At 37.9% G+C, this 19,788-nt stretch overlaps 1 protein-coding gene and 1 long non-coding RNA gene across 17 annotated transcripts in view; one reads left to right on the top strand and one right to left on the bottom strand.

Moving 5' to 3' along the window:
* Positions 1-3,293: 3,293 nt before the first annotated feature.
* Positions 3,294-8,057, bottom strand: LOC138029691 (uncharacterized). 2 transcript variants are annotated; one of them, XR_011127913.1, is made up of 3 exons: positions 7,819-8,057; positions 7,117-7,190; positions 3,294-6,462 (listed from the first exon to the last, which is right to left on the bottom strand). It is a non-coding gene; the product is annotated as an uncharacterized lncRNA (long non-coding RNA). The 2 variants fall into 2 exon arrangements; XR_011127912.1 differs by having other exon boundaries at positions 3,294-7,190.
* A 54-nt stretch (positions 8,058-8,111) lies between these two features.
* The window catches only part of LOC138030024 (neuroendocrine convertase 1-like), a 165,531-nt gene continuing 153,854 nt past the window's right edge, over positions 8,112-19,788 (top strand). For 6 of the 15 annotated variants that reach the window (XM_068877884.1, XM_068877880.1, XM_068877882.1 and 3 more), the window contains exons 1-8: positions 8,113-8,217; positions 8,349-8,411; positions 9,030-9,092; positions 9,917-10,140; positions 10,913-11,511; positions 13,273-13,401; positions 15,412-15,755; positions 15,877-16,032. In XM_068877884.1, coding sequence (XP_068733985.1) covers positions 16,012-16,032 — 21 coding nt within the window. In that variant the 5' untranslated portion in view covers positions 8,113-8,217; positions 8,349-8,411; positions 9,030-9,092; ... (3 more) ...; positions 15,412-15,755; positions 15,877-16,011. Of the gene's footprint in view, positions 8,252-8,348; positions 8,412-9,029; positions 9,093-9,916; positions 10,141-10,912; positions 11,512-13,272; positions 13,402-15,411; positions 15,756-15,876; positions 16,033-17,043; positions 17,214-17,747; positions 17,925-19,012; positions 19,079-19,788 lie in introns of all 15 variants that reach the window. The other 9 variants (XR_011128014.1, XR_011128015.1, XR_011128009.1 and 6 more) reach the window with 8 other exon arrangements.

Raw genomic sequence — 19,788 nt, forward strand, 5'->3', positions numbered from 1 at the left:
TGCTACTGCTACTGCTACTGCTACTGCTACTGCTACTGCTACTGCTACTGCTACTGCTACTGTTACTGCTACTACTACTACTACTACTACTACTACTACTACTACTACTACTACTACTACTACTACTACTACTACTACTACCACCAAACCATCCAACACGCAATGGCAATCGGCGTTCCGTTTTCCCCGAAGATTACACTCTTAGCAGAGAAAAATTTTCTCTTAATGCATTTGCATGACAAAAACGACTACGATATGTGAAGAAAGAGTTTCCATGTTATTTCTAACAGTGGCTAATACAATGGCTCATACTTGCGCGCAGTTCATGTACCAAAAAGATAATCCCAAACATTCGGGCGACAAATGCTTTCAAGACAATTGTTCTTGAAAAAAACGTTTGGCCCGCTTGTTTTTAACGTTAACGTTCTTATTTGTCTCTTTTGACGGATTCACGATCTTCAGTAGCCCGAGTTTTTTTTGTCTTGATATGGATACTACGACTTGAGGCAGATGTCTCTAAACAGTCTACTTTCCTTTTGAATCTCCAGATTGTGTGTGATAAATATGTTCAAGGAATTGGTGCAAAAGTGTCTTTTTCGACATCACAGCGAACGCCTTTTCACAGAAGTTCGGCAACTAAATTCGTAGAACGCTACACCAAACTGGCTAGAAATGACTGAAGAACCGTAAACCGTGAGAGCCAATGCGAAGTAAGGTCAGTCCCTCGGCGTCAACGTCGGAGGAAAGGAAAGGAAAGGAATTTTATTTAAGTGTCTAGTCGTTCTAGCGCTGAAGCACTAATTGGGGACACTGTAAATTGAAATCAACAATTAACACAAATCAAGTCAAATGTTGGTTTTTGAGGAGAGGGGAAACCGGAGTACCCGAGGAAAACCTATCGGTGCAGAGTAGAGAATCAAGTGGCTTAAGCTCTTTTATACTGGGAGAAAACGTGGCAGCTAAGAACTCCAGGAGAAAAAGGATTTCAGCCATTCAAATTTCGTAACATTTAAGGAACTCCTAAGGCATTTTTGGGACAATGGAATAGCTTATTTAATATGAAAACAACAACAACAAGCAAGTTTAGAGACTGTTTGGGTCAGAATCAAAACCTAGCAAATTACCGGGATAATCAATTTTCCTTTTCTTCTTTTACGTTGAAAAAATGTGGAAAAAATATGCCTATGAAAAGAAGAGTAGAAACCCAACTGTCACTCAAACCAGCATGGAATTTTTAGATCCTACACTGATCTATGAAGGGAAGTTATATGTCTCTTTCTTTCTCATGTTGTCTCTTAAAGGGAAACATGGAAATTTCCGTAGTCTTTTACACTTTATGGATGAACCTTAACACGGAAATTTTCAATGTTTCGTTTACATGTTATACCCGAAAAGAACGTCAAAATTTCATGTTCTTTTACATTTTATGTGGGAAAAGAATATGGTAATTTCCATGTTTTGTTTACATGTTATGCGTAAAAGGAACGTGGAAATTTCCATCAAGTTCTTGGACGTTTTCAGTAAGTGAAAAAAGTTCTATGTTCTTTTGCAAGTTGTATTTGAAAGGAACATGGAAACTTCCAAGTTCCTTCGTGTTCTGCCGTAATAATTTACTCACCATTTCCATTTACTTTTCCTCAGACTAACTCCCTTCAGTCAAAAGCTAACAGATGGCTTGATAATTTACCATTTTCCCCAGGGTGGCACACATAGCAACAAATTACCTCTAGTTTGCCAGTTTAAGTAAAACTCTGAAAATTAATTGTATTTAATGGCTGCCTTTTTTTAGTTTCTGCAAGAAAGTGTTACGGTAATCAATGAAATGACCCAACGGTGCCAGTTTTAGAATATCGTAGACTGCGAGCAGTCCTCCTTTTTTCCACAGAAGTTAGGAAAAGAAAGAGACTGCTCGCAGTCTAAGAATATCGATAATGGTTTTAGAACTTGTTTCACAATTCTCCCACTGCTATCTATGCATAATTATAGCGCAGCACGGGTAAAGTTCGAGCCCGAGACAATTTCTAATCATTGACAATAAAGTTGACAGTTACTTGTGAAAATACATTGTTTGTGGTTTACATTGTTCGTGCTGTGATCATTTTGTTAGCGAACGGGACTTTGGGCGCGATGCGTAAGGAGTTTGCCAAGCAGAAAAGTCTCTGACGAGTCCTTGGTCGGGATGAAACGAGCTTCGTAGGACTAAACCGCGAACAATGTATTTTCATAAGTTCTCATCAACCCATTTTTTTCTTCTTTATAATATATTGTTTGACTATACATTATTATATCCTCGATCACAGTCTCTTTCGGTCTTCATTGATAGGTCGGGAACAGGAAAGAAGAGTAGCCAGCCGCCACGACATTTCACTTCCTTGGAAAGTTAAGATAGCTCATACTTTTAAATTACCATTTCATTTTTTACTGAAAAATTTGTAGGTTTCTGGCAGACAAGTTTCTGTAACAGACATAGGAAATACTCATGGGAATTTAGACATTTAAAAATTGCCACGCTGCTGTAAATTTCAAAAATATATTGATGACGCGAGGCGATTGATCATGCGCAAAATAAAAAAAAGGCAGGTTTGACAAGTCCAAACTGGACTGACTCATCCAATTCTTTGGATCAGCGGCAAACCAAAGAATGTCGAGGCGGCTGGCAGAGTCTTAATTCTTTTCTGTTCCCGACTTATGTAGGGAGATCGAAAGAGACTGCTTGCAGGGTAACATTATCATTGTTGTTGCCAAAAAAGAAAGACAAAAGAAAACGAAACAAACACAATGCCATTGTATAAATAAAGTTCAGCAGGTAACCAGGACGAAAGTTTTGCGACACTGTTAGATTTCAAGCACAGATCCTCTGTTGTCACCTCTCACCTGTCATGGCTGAGCAATGTTTTGTGTCTGTGTGTGTCTACTTACCAATGTTTACTTATGGGGACGTGGACATAGTTACACACCCGTACTGTGGGGTCCGTTCTTTTTGTGAGGACCAAAATCAGGTCCCCACATATAAAAGCCCTTAAAACTCTACTTTATGGTCAGAAATTGCCTTGGAGTCCACAAAGTAGAGATGTCCTCATAATGCAGTTTTGTGTTAAAAATACAGACTGGTCCCCATAAATTTGTCAAAAAATAGTGCGTAACTAAAAAGTTGACTTTTTCAATTTTTTTTTCTTTGAGAGGTAGCAGCTTAGTGTAAAAAAAAAAAAAACCTCACATCGTTTGTTCTGGAAAAATGCCTTTACCGTACAAATACATACGGCATTTGATCAAGCAGATACACACAATCCATCTGTGATTTTGCAATATTTATTCTTCTAACAATCACAATCAAACAGTAGTTATTAGGGCAAACTCAGAAATCATAATGTCAACTCATTATTTTGTCAGGAAACAGTAAATGTACGTAGCTCTGTTACGTACAGCGTAAATGGTGTTTGCACTGTACTGACGATGGAACTTGACCTTTTCGAAAACTCACTTGTCTCATAATCATGTACGTTGGCTATTCCTGTTGCGAGCTGGGACACTTAATTAACGGTGCCATTTAGTCATTACGTAGTTTTCTGTAGTAATGAAATACTAATTTTGACATTCAACTTTCCCAGCCACTTGTAGGATCATTGGGAAGTGTAACAAAAAACTTGGACAAGTGGCTGAATGTCAAAATGAGTATTTAGTAATTAAGTCCTCAAAATCCTCGCCGTTCCCAGTAAAATAACTCATGATGTATACAAAAAGTAACTCTTGGCATTTTTGCTCTAAACCCTTCAATTAGAGGGGTTAATTAAGAATCCAGATTCTTAAGCCTTGAGTGGTCAAAGTCTCCTCACCCATTTTCTTATATTTAGCACAAAATTAAATTCAGCTTTACTATTCTAAAACAAGACTTTGAATTGATGGTCCCGTTCTTGCAGTGCAATAGCTAGGGTTCTGCCCACTGCATATATATATACCACCATGACTAGCTGCACATAAAATCACAAAAGCCAATCATCTCCAATCCTTGTTTAAACCCAGTACCAGTGGCAAAAAAATCAGTGTGAATACAGATCATTGAATGGTCACTCCATCATTATGTTTATCATTAGAATCCAAATTGAATGACCTTGACATGTAAACTAGTCCTGGGAATAAGCAGATCTGTTTGGTCCAAAAAAATTAATATTGATAACCTTACTGGGATAATTACATGCTACAAACAAGACCAAAACAACTGCAATGACTACTTAGCTAGTTCCTTCCTAAGTTATAAGCTGACATGCATTAAATTTCAACAAACACAAATACAGTCGAAGTTCTCACGGGGACCACTCTTGTAAGCAATCAGCTCTAGCCACGACCACAAAACTCTCTAATTGAAAACTCTCAAAAGCAACCATTCCCACAATCAACCGCGACCACCTTTGGGATTACCAAACTGGACTTTTCCATTGTTTTTAAGCTCTCATAAGGACGGTGCCTACTATTCTTATTGTGCATACGTTCTGCGCATCTCGAGATATTCAAATTTCCTATGGGTAGTGCTTATTAATACAGGCTGGGATATTTTTGAGCGGTTTAAAACTATGCGAAGAAAGCACCACAGTTACTTAGCAAGTTCTCTTTGTATCCAAAAATAAAATTAGGGGTAGCCACGCATTTTTCAGAGATACAGTAACTATAAGCTTCATTTTGGAAAAGAACGCCATACATTGCTTTGTATTTTAAAGCTTTGTATAAATATTGTTGATTACTTATATTTGGAAAATGAGTGGTTACCCCCTGCCAATTTTCTTTTTGGATTTCAATAACACTTGTTAAGATCTGCTTTTCCCCCATATTCAGTAAGCCACACAAAAATACCTTTGAATTTAGAAAGCACCCTCCATAAGCGACCACTCAAAGAGTGATCTAAATTGTAAGAATATTTTGGCAGATTTTAATGAGAGTAAAGAAGTTTCCAGTTTTTGTACATGTAGGTGCATTCCCCTAAATTCTATTCTGTACCCTTAATACAAATTTACAAATCCCAATTTTATTGCTTATAATAACAAAGAGGGCAAAATTACTGAATGCTGATTGGTCAATGAAGAGGGTATTTTTTTCTTAATTTAATGCTTGAGAAGAGGGCAAAATTACTTGCTCACGATTGGTCGAGCGCCAAAAATTCTCGCTCCTGATTGGCTGAACGTATGTCTTCCACATTCAGTTGGTTTCTTCTGTTTGAGCAAAACAACTTCGTCTTCATCGAAGTTTGTCTTTTAATTCGCGCTGCATTCGCCGAAAAGGCATAAAGATTAAGAACTAGCTTTAAAAGATGATCTGAATTTGAATTTTCGAGTGACAAGAAGAAGGCCATATTTTTTTTTCACGAAAAGCTTAAAACTTGCATCGACTTACATGGTGCCCGGCGTAGCGGGATTGTGTGGTTGAAAAACAAAATGATTCCTTTCGTCAAGGGCTTTCAGTTTACCACGACATCTTGCACCTCAACAAAAATGGTCACAGAACAATTTGCCATTGACAGGAGGAAAGAGTACCTCAAATTTGGTGGATTTCTTTGGACAAACTGTTTGCTATGTTTACGGATGCGTATTTGCAAGTGGTAAAAACCTCTACAGCACAGGGGCTGGTTCCTGGAAGGAGGAATAAGTTATACCAGATATAACAGTTATTCCAGGGATAAATCTGCTATTCTAACACAACAGAATTTATTTTGGGGATAAATTTATTCCTGGAATAAGGCTTATTTATCCCTGGAATAGAGTTATTACACCTTTCAGGAACCGGCCCCAGGTGAATAAAATAAATTGAAGCTTAACATTTGGTTTAATCGTTGTTACAGTTGTTCACGAATGAAACTCGTATTTTCCTCTCGAGTGGATGTAAATAACAATCATCTATACTCGTTTTGGACGCAAAGAACAAGTTGACTTGCTTGTCTGTTTGTCAGTTGTTTTGCTTCCGAGCGAACGAGTGTTTCCGCTTAGCTGTCTGTTTTTCGAGGTGCCTCAACAGTGTTAAGAAAATTTTGCTGCGCGACTCGGGCAATTTCAGCAACTTCTGAAAACACGCGTGATATTAATCCTTAATTTTACTCGGCCCCATGCGATTACCTATACTAATTCTCAAGGAACCAGCTCTACAGTGAGTAAGTTGTGACCACTTTTTCAAATTCCCGGGCTGGTTGCTTACGAGAGCTTCTAATGTAGTACTCTGTAAAGTTTCTGGATATTTTGTTGTTTTCTATAATTATGTTTAGCCCTAGTGAACTCTCCCTCTGACTGCAAGAGAATTACCACAAAGAAATATTTATTAAAACAATAATTTTAACTAATCATGTGCAACTTAATTAATTAGTAAGTTACATGATTGTGAAGTAATCTTAAGTTTTTGCTTTGGCCGGTTAATCCATCTGTTCTGCATGTATAATATGTCTTTTACGTCCATTTCCCGATATCTAAAAGGATTGACATGAAACTGAAAAAAAAAAAAAAAAACAGGTAAAATTAGTAACTGTTCTATTTGTTATTTTATGCTTATTCCTGAACTAAGTATGCCATGTGGTTCCCTTAGTAAAAGCTATATCATTCTGCCACTTCATAGTTATTCAAAAGAACATAACAGTACCACAAATTAAGCATGTAACAATAAACCCTTGTATGACAGAAACCAAGTGGTGGCCAAAAACCCTCATAGCCAATTATTTACCAGTCTTTTAATAGGACTGGTTTAATAGGCTAACAACTTAAAGTACTTTGGATCGTCAACAAGGAAGTTAAACAAAAAATGGCACATGAAACATCCTATAGTGTTGGTCATAGCCACTCAAGTTCTTAAGTAATCAGATCATACAATACTTACTTTACATACACTGTACATACATGTACACCTGAACGGTTAGAAAATCATCGACTGCATGAAAATGGTGATCAATGATGATAATGATGATAAAACTTACTGTCAATTTACAGCTACCAAACCAACAAGATTCTCAGGTGACAATGAAGAACATATGGCAAATAAAAAATATATATATATATATATTGTGACCAGGATTAATTCACTGTTTCAGAAATACCAATCACTCAAGATTTGAAAATGGGAGAGTTTTTCTTTTGTGTCAGCCCTTACCTCTTGCTCAACAGTCCCCCCAGCACCTCTCTTGGACCCCCAAAATTTGTTGCAATGTCTATTGTTTAGGCTTCCTGATGACAACAATTATTATTATAACAAAAGGTGAGAATAAGAGGCCTTTTTGTCCCGAATTCCAGGCGAATAACCCAATGAAAAATGCAATCAAAAACAGTTGCCAGTGCTCCAGGCTGTGACTGTTTTCGTTACCATGGCAAGTAAAAAAAAGAAACATTTTGGTGCCTAAAAATTGGAGCTAGTCACCAATTTGGTGACCTGTGTTCCATGGTCGTGTGCCAAGCCGTAGTGTTTTTATCAGTTCAGGGCTCGAAATAACTGGCAGGCAGGCACCTGTTACATTTCCCGGTTTAACATGTTTTTGCTGGGACATGGCCCGTTTTTGGCCGGTCAAATTTGAAAAATTTGAACAATCATAACTTTTGCAATAGTGACCCCAGGTTGCATGAATGATGATGATTACAGTAACATGAATAATGTCCCTCATTATGGTCAAATAGTTCCAAATTAAATATTCTAAAGTGCAAATGACCAAGAATTTGTCCGGTCACTACCCAATTCTGACAGGACATTGTCTGTTGACCAACCATTATTTTCAAGTCCTGTAAGTTATTATTTGTGGTCTTCAGCTTAAAGTGAGATGGCATGAAAAATTATTTAGGGATACATCTTAGTGACACTTACCATTTAGCGATGGAATGACTCTCATCGAGACACAGCTTAAAATTATTTGTTTCAATTAGCATGTCGAAACAGGTCGTATCAGTGATCCGTAAAATACTCTGACCTTGTGGTGGAATTTGATTTCAATCAGATGGGAACTCAAGGATAAAAACTTTCTCGAAATAGATAATATCTGCTTAGATGACATTTTAAATTACTGGCTTATGGCGACGAAAACAAATAAAAACTTCACCGCGACAGACTTGGTAACCGCGTTTGAATGTTCCCAGATCCCTCCCCGCCCCTCCTCCACCCGCAAGATTTACATTGATAGGTGCATTATGAGCACATTGGTCAATCTGTTTCAATTTCATAAAGAAAGATAGTTATTGCTACTTTTAAACAAATGTGGTTAACATTGTAAGGACATAGTCACTTCCTTGCATGATTAAAGGTACTGAAACATTGCTGCAGTTCTTTAAAATCCGGGTGACATCACAGGGGCAATTGTTTTGGTCTTTGATTATTCTAATTTTATATTTGTGCTGTAGATGGGGTGTTCACGTCTCGGGATTGTGAAGAAGTTGCATGTGCAGAGGAAGACAGTAGCTAAGGTACACTTCATCAAGCCCTGATTATGATGCTGAGATAGTAAACGTGACCATCCAGTGTGGCAACTGTTTTTCATTGTGTAATGCTACATCAGGCTAATACGCAAGGTGACAGTTGTTTTAGCCCAGCTTTTGCTGTGGAAATATGAATTAAGACCTTTGTGTTAGGCAAAATAAATTCTATTTAAAGATAATTTTTTTGTTATTGTTACTTTGTTTTGTTTAATTAATCTTTTCAGCCAGAGATAATTTCTTAATATTTACCATGTTTTATTCTGCAATTGGCTGTGGCTCTTCAATATTTTCACGTTTTTTGGGTAACATTGTGGGGACCAATAGAGACCTCCTCAAATGTTTTAATTCTGTCGCCATGAAAGATAGCTGTACATGTACATTGCTTTTGTTACACAAAATCTGTGTAACATTATGGGGACATGGTCAGTCTCTTGCATCATGAAAGAAAGATATTTATAGCTGCTGTTACACGAATTTGGGTAGCATTGTGGGGACATGGTCACTTGCTTGCATGATGAAAGATAGTGAAACATTGCTGCTATTATTCAAAATCTGGGAGACATGACAGGGGCAATTGGTTCCTTGACTATTATTTGTGTGCTGTAGATGGGGCGGTCACGTCTCGCGATTGCGAAGAAGTTGCATGTGCAAAGGAAGACAGTTGCAAAGGTATACATGTACACTGTAGGTCAAGCCCGGATTATAATTATGCTCAGATACATGTAGTAGACATGTACGTGACTTGTGGGAGAGCATTTTTCGTTGTGCAACGTTGCATGGGCTAATACTTAAACCTCTTCAACTGCATTTTATCACCATAAAAGACAGAAGAAGCACATGACTGGTTTTTCAAAAAATTGCGGGGAACATCCTAGGAAAATTATCACTTGCTTATGCTATATGTAATATGAACAGTTTGTTGAATTACAGCCTTTGTGCTTGACTGAATGCAAGTCTGCAAGCATGCAAACCTTCTTTCAGTGTCAGATCTTTACAAAAAGAAGTTACAACCCCCCTCCCCCTAATCTTTGCATTTCTTTCACCACTTTTTACATCTTATTACTATAATTGTCAGCACTTACAGGGTGTACATGTATGTTGCCCCTGCTCTCACTTGTTAGAAATAATATTGGACCAAATAATGCAGCTCATGTAACTTGATTTCTTTATGTTGCTATTATGCATTGTAAATGTAAATTTGCACTTGTATGTACATTGTGTTCATTAAGTGTTGTGCCTACATGTGTATAAACGTATTTATGGACCAGTGCTTGTCTTACTGGAAATTGGGCTTTTAACCCATTCATCCCTGAGGCATCTCTCATTGACAACTAAAATCGTCTGGCTTAAGACAGAGTAAAATCTGTATTTGTCTTGACAACTCAAACAATGAAACTTCGAGAGCCTGTTAATTTACCAACACAAATTAGCAGCATCTAACTTGATCAAACAAAAATTAATGAGGTGTTTCTGTGTTATTGATATGTGATTAGGTATTATATTCTCCATAACTGATCCCAACCAAGAGGTTTATTTGGTGGCCAGAATAGAGAAAGTCTTACAGGGCATTATATCGGTGACTGTGTTGAACCATACATCATGGCTCAAGTCCGGAGCCACCAAAAAAGCTTCACAAAAGGCACACAAACTAGCTGAGATCTGCTGCAAGAGCCTGGGACAATAATTATTATGGTGCGCCATTCGGATGGACAGCCAGGTGAGTCTGAAGTACAAATGTAAGTGTAGCTCTGTAGTTAGGGCATCAATAATTATCAATAATTATTATGGTATGCCATTCGGATGGACAGCCAGGTGAGTCTGAAGTACAATGTAAGTGTAACTCTGTAGTTAGCTAGGCATCAAATTACATGTATGCCAGAAGTTGTGGGTTGTGAACTCTTACTTAATCAACACTTGGTGTCTCTGAATACATACATACAATGTACAACATCTGATGAGAAAAAATTACTACATTTTGTTATCACAACTAAAAATACCGGTAGCCAGATTTTCTTGTCCTGAATATGTGTAATTGATGAGAAATTACTACATTAATTTTTGTTATGATCGACAACTAAAAATAGCCAGATCTTTGTGTCCTTTTCGATAACAACAACAACAACAACAACAGTTCCTTATTGGCTCTAAAAAATTATATATTTTTGATTTTTTAATTTGTTTTACTTAGTTGTCGTGAATCATTTTATGCGCAATTTTACTATCCTGAGTACATACATGTTTTGAAATGAGCTCAAGGTTAAAAAACGCAAGGAAGGAATTAGCAATTAAGTTTTGGTTTTTTTTTCTCTGAGGAAGGAAAATGATGGGAACTTATTTCATTGAAGTACATGTGTCCCTTGATGGAGTTTGTTTTTGTTTTGGTCAAAAACCTACGAGAAGGGCTTGGTCCTTGACCTCAGTGTTTCAAAATGTATCTAAAATATACATTGTATTTTGTTTGGTTTGTTTTGTTTTGTTTTCATTTTTAGACCATTGTTCAACACTCAGAGGGGGTACTGGAAAGCATGCATACAGTGAGATTTCATCAAATGAATTTACAAACAGGTTGGCAGTTTTTTTGTTGTTGATGGCGATTGAAAGAACATCTCTGTTGCTCTATTGACCTCGTCAGAATGTGCATGTACGGCTGTAAGTGCAATGGGTATTCCTTCTTTGGCATTGAAGCTGGGCCATTCCATAAGAAAATGTGCTGCCGTATTGCCTGGAAAGGCTCTCAGACAAAAGGACAATGACCTTCTGCCCGATCAACAAAATCTGGAGAAGCTCATGGCTTCTGAATGGAATGAGTACATCATGCAGCCACCACTCCTTGTCAGCACTTCAAAGAAAAAAGTTTAACTGACAATGATTTGGAAATTTTGAGAAAGTACCTATTGGACCAACTGTCAGTATTAACAAGATCTTTAGAAGAGGCTTCTAACTTACAAGTATGGAAGGAGTTACACATGTAGCAGTGGTGACCCTTAACCCCCTCATTATTTTTAACAAGAGACGTGGAGGAGAGGCAGCAAAGCTCCAAGTTTCATCATTTGAGAACAGAACAGACTAGAATACAACATCAGTCGAGGTAATCAAGTACAACACTTTACAACCTATTGAGAGTTGTGCTAAAGGCAGTCAGTACTCTCAGCAATTATTTGAAAACTGAAACATAATTATTAAGAATTTTCTTGCATTCAAGCTGATAATAATTATACTAGTATTAACAGACAGACATGAGGCAATTTCATGAATGTGACATACATGTTGTACTGCAGCTAACTCCATAACTCTGCATTTCCTTCAGGTTAGATATGGTGGAAATAAGGGGAAAGAGGGGGCGCAAGGTGCCAGTTCTTTTGACAAAAGAAGTTAAGAAAGCAATGCTTTTACTATAAGTGGAGAAGAGGGAAGCAGTAGGAATTAACCAAGAAAGCCCCACCTTTTTGCAAGGCCAAGTGGAAGCTCGATTATCGCCACCTGCGTCCTTGGGACTTCCTGGATAGAGTGACCCATGCACAAGGCCTTAATTTAAAAAATCCTGAGGCCATCACAAGCACTCGCTTGAAGAAAATATATTGCTACATAACTGTTTCTCAAGTGTTGGACCTTGAAGAATTAGATTGCTTGGCACGGCGCGTGGGTCACGACATAAAAATGAGGGTGAATATAAAACCGTCTTCACGAGTCAACAATATTGAACTTTCAAAAGTCAGCAAAATTCTTGCTGTAGTGGATGAAGGCAGCATTTCAAAGTGGATTGGGAAGCCATTGCATCAGATTGATGTCCGATGTGAATGATGGTACATGTAAGTGTAATTAACAAGTGCGTCGCTAAGTGGAGGTTGGGTGCCTGAGCCATCCTGGAGTTTCCACTATTGGCAGCCAGCTTCACGACGGAGACTGCACCGATTGCTGGCAAAACCTGACAAACCAGCCAGGAGCCCCCACACCCTCAACAAGACAGGCACCTGTCACACTGATAAACAGTGGAAAGTAGAGAGGGGGAGGGAAGAGGGGGGAGGGAAGAGGGGGGGGGGGGAGGGGGGGAACCGCTAAAGGCTCCACACAAACTGCTCCTTCTTCCCACCACACCAATGAATAAACTGTATCATGCAAAGCACAAGGAATGCAATGCATGCACAAATATAACCAAACCACTGACAGCAATTGACTGCAGTCGCTCTTTGTTGTTAACTCAGTTAAACTGCATTTACATGTAAGCTCATTAAAATACTCAGGATCCCTAAATCATTAATGACATGACTTTGTGATCTTCATCTACATCTGCATGTTGGAGCACTCTGCAAGGTCCCTTTTTGACTTATGACTGTTTTTGCTTAGGTGGCCTTATACATGTACATGTACATGTACACCATAAGCCCTTTTAGAGATATCGCTGCCAATGCAAGGCGGCCACTTTTGCTGGAACATGTACATATAAGACAGCTGTTATGCTGCCCTTGTGATGATATCTGCAAATGCTCTCTAATAGAACTGGACAAGGATAAGGATGATTAACTGTATGCTCATGCATGACACAGAACTCCTCAACCCAATACAAAAGTTACTGATCCTCACCACATGCCGGGGGTTCAAACTCAACTCTAGATACTAAACATGGGTTGACTATGTTTCTCAATAAATCTTGTCATTGCTGCTGCAAGATATATAAAGTAAAACAACTTCAAAGAGACAATTTCATTTAGTTTTTTGCTTCCCATAATTTTATTTGTCTCCTCAAGGGCAAGGAGATGAGATTCAAATTATTGACAATGTTGCCTGCTTTTATTTTTGGTTAAATTGGTGGCCTTGGTTTTTTAATGATACACCTGATATCTTCTTGCAGTTGACTCTGGTATTGATGATGATAATGATGATGATGATGAGGAGGAGGAGGAGGAGGAGGAGGAGAATGAGGATCATGATGACAGTGACGAAGACGGGGAGCTGTCAGACTCAGTAATGACTTCAACAGGTAGGTAATTGAATGCTAATTTTGCTCGCACCCTTCAAGTTGATAAGTCTTTACATCAAAACTTTTCTAAGTGGGAAAATGTTCTCCTTTAGAACAGTGTCTGCATGGCTAAAGCCAAAATGTGTGTAGCGCATTAATTTATTTTAAAAGTAACCGCACCAACATCATTTTTTTCAAAATTAATTTCTAAAGAGGAGATGAAAATATGTGATTACCAGACTTCCAGCTTTGGTTCTTGTTCTTGTTGCTGACCAAAAGAAAAGCAGGCTCTTGTTTTTAAGGACTAGACGAGAGATTGCTTATGAACTTGAGGGCCATATAAAGTTATGTTACATTGTACATAATTTTATTAGTTAAATTCAATATAATTTGTATTGTATTGCAGTATGCAATTTGATTGAAAGGACATTGAGCTCCATTCAATTCCAAAAATTGTTTCTTATTCAATAATTACAGTTGTACATGCTGTTTTTCAATGAGCATTTAATTACAGGCTGAGTAAACCTGGAACAGCCTTTCTGTGCAGTGCGCCTCCTTTGTGAGTGTGTGTGGTGTAAAGGGGGAGGGGGGAGGGGGGAAGGGGGGATATAGACCTCTGACAAATGTGGGAATGTTTCATTTTTTAAATTTTCTAAATTTTCTTTTGCATTGAGGAATGGGTCCTATGGAAAGGTCCTGTTAAAAAACCAACAAGCAAGCTAGTAACAACAGTTTGGACCTAGAGGAATGTGACTGTGAAAGGCAAAATGGATACTTTAACAGCTGAGAATGCACAGACACTGAACGGGTAACAAACGGTTTCGAAATTGTGTGAACGGTTCGCACAAATGGATCGTCAAAATTTCCAAACGAACAGTGCTTGTACCATTCAAACGGTTTAGGAAAATTATTTTGTAAACGGATCGGTTTAACCAAACTCTTCAGCATCGAAGAATTAAATTTCTTTGTTTTAGATGTCCCAGTGCACAATTTGCTCTCCAGTAGGACGGCTTTTGTACCGTGTGATCACAAGCTATAAAAGGCCCATTATAATTGTATTCACAGGTCTTTTACTGCTTTTCATATTCTTATTTAAGATGAGATAAACACCAGAATGACCAGGGGTAATTTGCTTTACTTACATGTAGATGCATGTACACACATCTCAAAAGTATTGTCTGGGGCAATTTTTACATGTATAATACAGTGTACAGAGTACAGTACCTTTAAAAATATAAATATAGTTAAATCTATTAGAAATATTTCTCCATTCTGATTGGCTAATTGAAATGCAGTTCTAGCTGCAGTGTATTTGTTAAAAATCTTGAGACACTCCGCAAAACACAGCTGGCAATTTTAACAGTTTAATTTATACTCAAAACACTGAGAAAGTATTAAATCTAAAGACTTAATACATGTAGTATTAATATTTCCGTGCAACTGTCACTTATCAACTCGACCTCAGAATGTCCTAGAACTGGTAAACATTACATCATGTTTCTTAAGATAGCACGATCTTTTCTAAAAATGAAAGGTTGTTTTCCCCTGCCAGAAAATAATAATATCGGAACAGTCTTTGGAAAATTCCAGGAAAACCATAGTCACTGAACGGTTTACAACAATGTGCTGAGAGTGTAATTAAGGTCCCAACAGTAATACTGTGCTGAAAAAGAGGTAATACAGTGCAAAGAGAGGTACAAACGAGCATATTCCCTTCTCGAAATTTTATCTTAAAAATAAATTAAATCTCTTACAGGCACATTGATCTCAAAGTACCGACAGCTGTCACTTCACTCGGAGAAGTTATAGGTTCTCTTTCCCTCAATTGAAGTAAAGCTAAAGACAGGTTCTTTCAAACCAAAATAATGATTCTGATCAGTAAATTCATGACAAGAGTTGGTTAATCTACTCAAAGCTGCCAACTTCAAATTTTATTGAAACCCCCCTTTATGCACATATTACACTGTTACACTAACTGGCTGAGATTTAGCATTTTTATATTTATTTTTGTCTTTGTTACATCTTTTCAAGGGGTGAAAGGATTTAGCTTCACATGCAAGACAAACTGTACAGTTCGATTGCTGACAGCCAGACTAATTTGCTCTTGGATAACAGCATTGTGTAAAGTTACTGGAATTGATATGTGCACAGGTGCAAATTAAGACTCCACCAGTCCTTTGCAAGAAAGTCTTCAGAGTAGTAAACATCCAGAACTTCTTGAATTTGCCAGAGAAACAGAGGTGTTGAATGCAAAGCGAAGGAAGGATGGAAGAAAGAAACTCTTTTCTCTTGTCCATGACTTGGATAATGGTACCTGTGACGTGTGAATTATCATGATGCAAGGATTGATGCAAAAGTGTTTCATGAATATTTTGGTATGTGTGTAGTGGTGGAATGTGAGGATTTCAAGTTTTGTTTGTTGAGAACTGTAGTCAATGGATATGAAGTTAACATTGAACCATTTTTTATTCTATTTCTTTGTCTGATGCTAAAAAGGGAATTAAAATTTCTGAGGATTTTCACTGTGATCTCAATGATGCATCTGCAATATGCTTCGAGCGTCAGACATGATTGAGAATGGTCTATCAAATGGCATTGTCAACCCTAGTGAAAGTCAGGAGGTGAAGTACAATGTACAGCTGTCCCAGGAAGGTAATAAATTAAAATAAAATGGGGGATTAGGAAATGGGAATTCAAGACACCCTCGCATGTTAGGGCATGCATAGAGAGCCGTTAAAAATTATAGTTGCTGCTCTGCAGCTACCAGCTAATTTCGAGAACAGGCTTAATTTGTCAGTCTTGTGCCTATTTCACCTGTACACGTATACATGTTGTATGTCAGCACTTACAGGGTGTACATGTACATGTATGTTGCTCCTGCTCTCACCCGTTAGAAACTGGACAAAGTAATGCAATTTCATGTTGGTTTCTTGTATGTTGCTTGCATCATAAACTTTAATTTGTACTTGTATGTACAAGGCGTTCATTGATTGTTTTGGATACACATCAATTTCTTGACCACTGTGCTTGTCTTACTGGAAATTGGGCTTTTAAGGACAGTGCCTACTATTGTTATTGCGCATGTATGTTCTGCCCATCTCGAGAAACTCGGACTTCTATGGGTGGTGCTTATTAATGCAGGGATATTTTTGCGTGGTTAAAACTATGCAGAGAAAGCAGAACTTAGCAAGTGCTTTTGGTATCCAAAATGAAAATTGGGGATAACCGTGCATTTATCAGAGATAATTACTGTAAGTTTCAATTTGGAAAAGAACACCATACATTGCTTTGTATTTTACAGCTGTTTACAAATAATTAGCTGATTAATTATCTTCGAAAAATGCGTGGTTACCCCCATTTCCTTTTTGGATTTTAATAACACTTGTTAAGATCTGCTTTTCCTGCATATTCAGTAAACTGCACCAAAAATCCCTTTGAATTAGCAGGCACCGTCCTTAACCCATTCATCCCTAAAGTGGCTCCCATAGGCAACTAAAATTGTCTGGCTTATTAAAGACAGAGTAAAATCTGTATTTGTCTTCACAACTCAAGCAATGAAACTTCAAGAGCCTGTAAATTTACCAACACAATAGCAGCATCTAACTTGATCAAACAAAAATTAATGAGTTGTCTCTGTGTTCTTGATAAATGATGTGAATTTAGGCAATATTCGCCATACCTGATCCCAACCAAGAGGGAATATTTGATGGTCAGAATAAAGAAAGTCTTTAATACGTGGCAGTATTGGTTCCTGTGTTGACCCATACCTCAAGTCTGAAGACACCAAAAAAGGGGCAACCCTAAAACCCGGAGTCCAGAATCCGGAATCACAGGTCATTGTTTTACCAATACAGAGAGTAAAAAATATCCTAAACATTCATAAAAGCTAACCTTAGGCCTAATTAGGCCTAAACAAATGCTTTTAGGTCTAAGGTTAGCTTTTATGAATGTTTACTTTGAGTGTAAGTTTTGGATTTCACGGTCCGCCATTACTCACGTTCAAAACTGACCGATTGGACCTCAGACGGTTGGATCCAGGGAAAAGTGACGTCAGAGGCTCACTAGCTTAAAATTTCAGCGTGTGAACACAGCTTATTATATATGCATATGCATATGCATATTAATTCTGCGGCATACACACGTATTGCATTCTTAAACTAGTGAGCCTTTGACTTCATTTTCTCCTCGATCCAGCTCTCTCAAGAACATAATGTTAGTAATGGCGGACCATTAAATAGGAAAATTACAGTTAAAATAAAGAGGTGTGAGACTTTTTGAAATCAAGGCTTAAAGCGTGGGTCACTTAGTGTTCTGTTAACATAGTTTTGAAATCCAAAGAAAAATATGAATTGATTTTTTGGTCACAGGGGCACTTTAATACGTGGCAGTATTGGTTCCTGTGTTGAACCAATTACCTCAAGTCTGGAGACACCAAAAAAGCTTCATAGAAAGCACACAAACTAGCTGAAATCTGCTGCAAGAGCCAGTACTGGGACAATATGGTATGCCATTCGGATGGACTGAGTCTGAATTACATGTACAATGTAGGTGGCTCTGTGGTTTGAGCATCAAACTTGTTAGTGCGGGAAGTTGTGGGTTGTCAACTCTAGACAAACCAACAGTTGGTGTCTCTAAATAACTCATGTGAAATTACTGCATTTTGTTACCACAACCAAAAATAGCCAGATCTTCTTACCCTTTTTGTTAAGAGGGTTATTTAATACATCATGCATACACAAACTGAGTCGAATCAACTATTTGGTACATGTAAAGATGACCTGGTCATCAGAAGTCAGGTCGTAGTTACAAGACAAACTCTTTAACAATGAAACACACAAGTGTATTTTATCGCACCATTCATGGTTTTTTTTTCCTGACATTTGCTAACTTAAAGATGAATTGTCAACAGCATGCAAGATACAACAAGACTCAGCTTGTGCATTTTCGGCATGTATGGAGGCTGGATAGAGGGTTGTCCTGCAATATGCACAAATTGAGTTGTATCAGATAAGGCAATGAGTGGGTAATTACCTGTTTTAGCCCACTTTTTTAAAATCTCTGTTTGATGTAAGAGAACTCATTTGCTGTTGACAAAGAGTGGAACCCAGAGGTCTCCCTGCTCCCTTCTCTGCTCTAATAATCTAGCTACGAAAATTTGCCCTCTTTTGTTTTGATTAGTAGTTGGATCAAGTTATGTCAGAGTATTTTCAAATGCTGTCAGGGTTAACATACACTAACAAGTAAGGAATTAAAGGAAACCTAAGCTCCACTAAAACAACAAAATAACTTTAAACCACAGAACATAACTTTTTCTAACGAAAGCGTTTGTATCCGTTTGTATCTTTCAACTTTCCCGGGCCCCGCCATCTGAATATTTGTGACGTGTGGTGGTTGCCCTGTTGTCCCAGCACAATTAATCGCTCTTTGTGTAAGAACAATAGAGCAACCATGACATGTCACACCTATTTTGCATCTACTTTCAACACACTATAAATTTGCATGTAAATTAGTGTGTTGAAAGTTGATGTGAATGAGGTTTTCCTGATTAAGGCGAAGTTAAGTACTGTTTTCTTGGCTTCGATAAGCGAAATTTCTCAGAAGATTTATCTGGTATATTTTTATCCCTCGGTAGGCCAGAAACATTTCCGTGAAGATTGAATTGAGGGATTTTGATGACGAACATTAACGACCTTTGAAGGTAAATAAAGTCTGTGACCATTTTACTTTTCACTTTCTGGGCATTATTGTGTGGTTGGAGCGACTGTGCTGAAATGTTGTCACATAGCAGAATTCTTACCTGTAAGACACTTTGGACAGCCAGTACCGAATTCTTTACTACGCATATATATGTAGGCGCTTTTGCAAAGAAAAAGACAATTACAGTGGCAATACCAGACTGAGTATTGAAAAGAAAGAAGTTGTTTTCTGACCTAGCTCTGCGTAGCAACTTCGTATAAAATGGCCAATTTATGAAGAGGTCAGTCAGTCTCTGTTTGTTAGGTTCAGATACACCTTCTCCACACGTCCTTTGTCCAAAAGGTTAGAGGGATGTTCGAGCCTTTTTTTTATTACCTCTATCTTCCTCTCGAAGGGGCAGTGTTGGCGTAGTGGTGAGAGTATTTGCCAGCTATCGTTGTGTTTAAGTTTCGATTGCTGGAACCAAATCAAATTTGTTGATGCCCTTCTCTGCTCCAAGCGGTTTCTCGTCTGGGTACTCCGGTTACTCCTCACTTAAAAGAAACCAACATTTGAATTGGTTCCCCTCAAATAGACTAGAGCGGTTTTCAATTGAATGTCGAAAGTACAAATATAATGGGCAAATTGCTTTGGTTATGCATTACGTCACTCAGTGATTTGTTTAAAGTTCTCACGCCATTTTTCCAACCAATCGCAAGTGAAACCAAAAAC

Source organism: Montipora capricornis, chromosome 13 (genome assembly GCF_036669925.1).
Source record: "Montipora capricornis isolate CH-2021 chromosome 13, ASM3666992v2, whole genome shotgun sequence".
NCBI lineage: Eukaryota > Metazoa > Cnidaria > Anthozoa > Scleractinia > Acroporidae > Montipora > Montipora capricornis.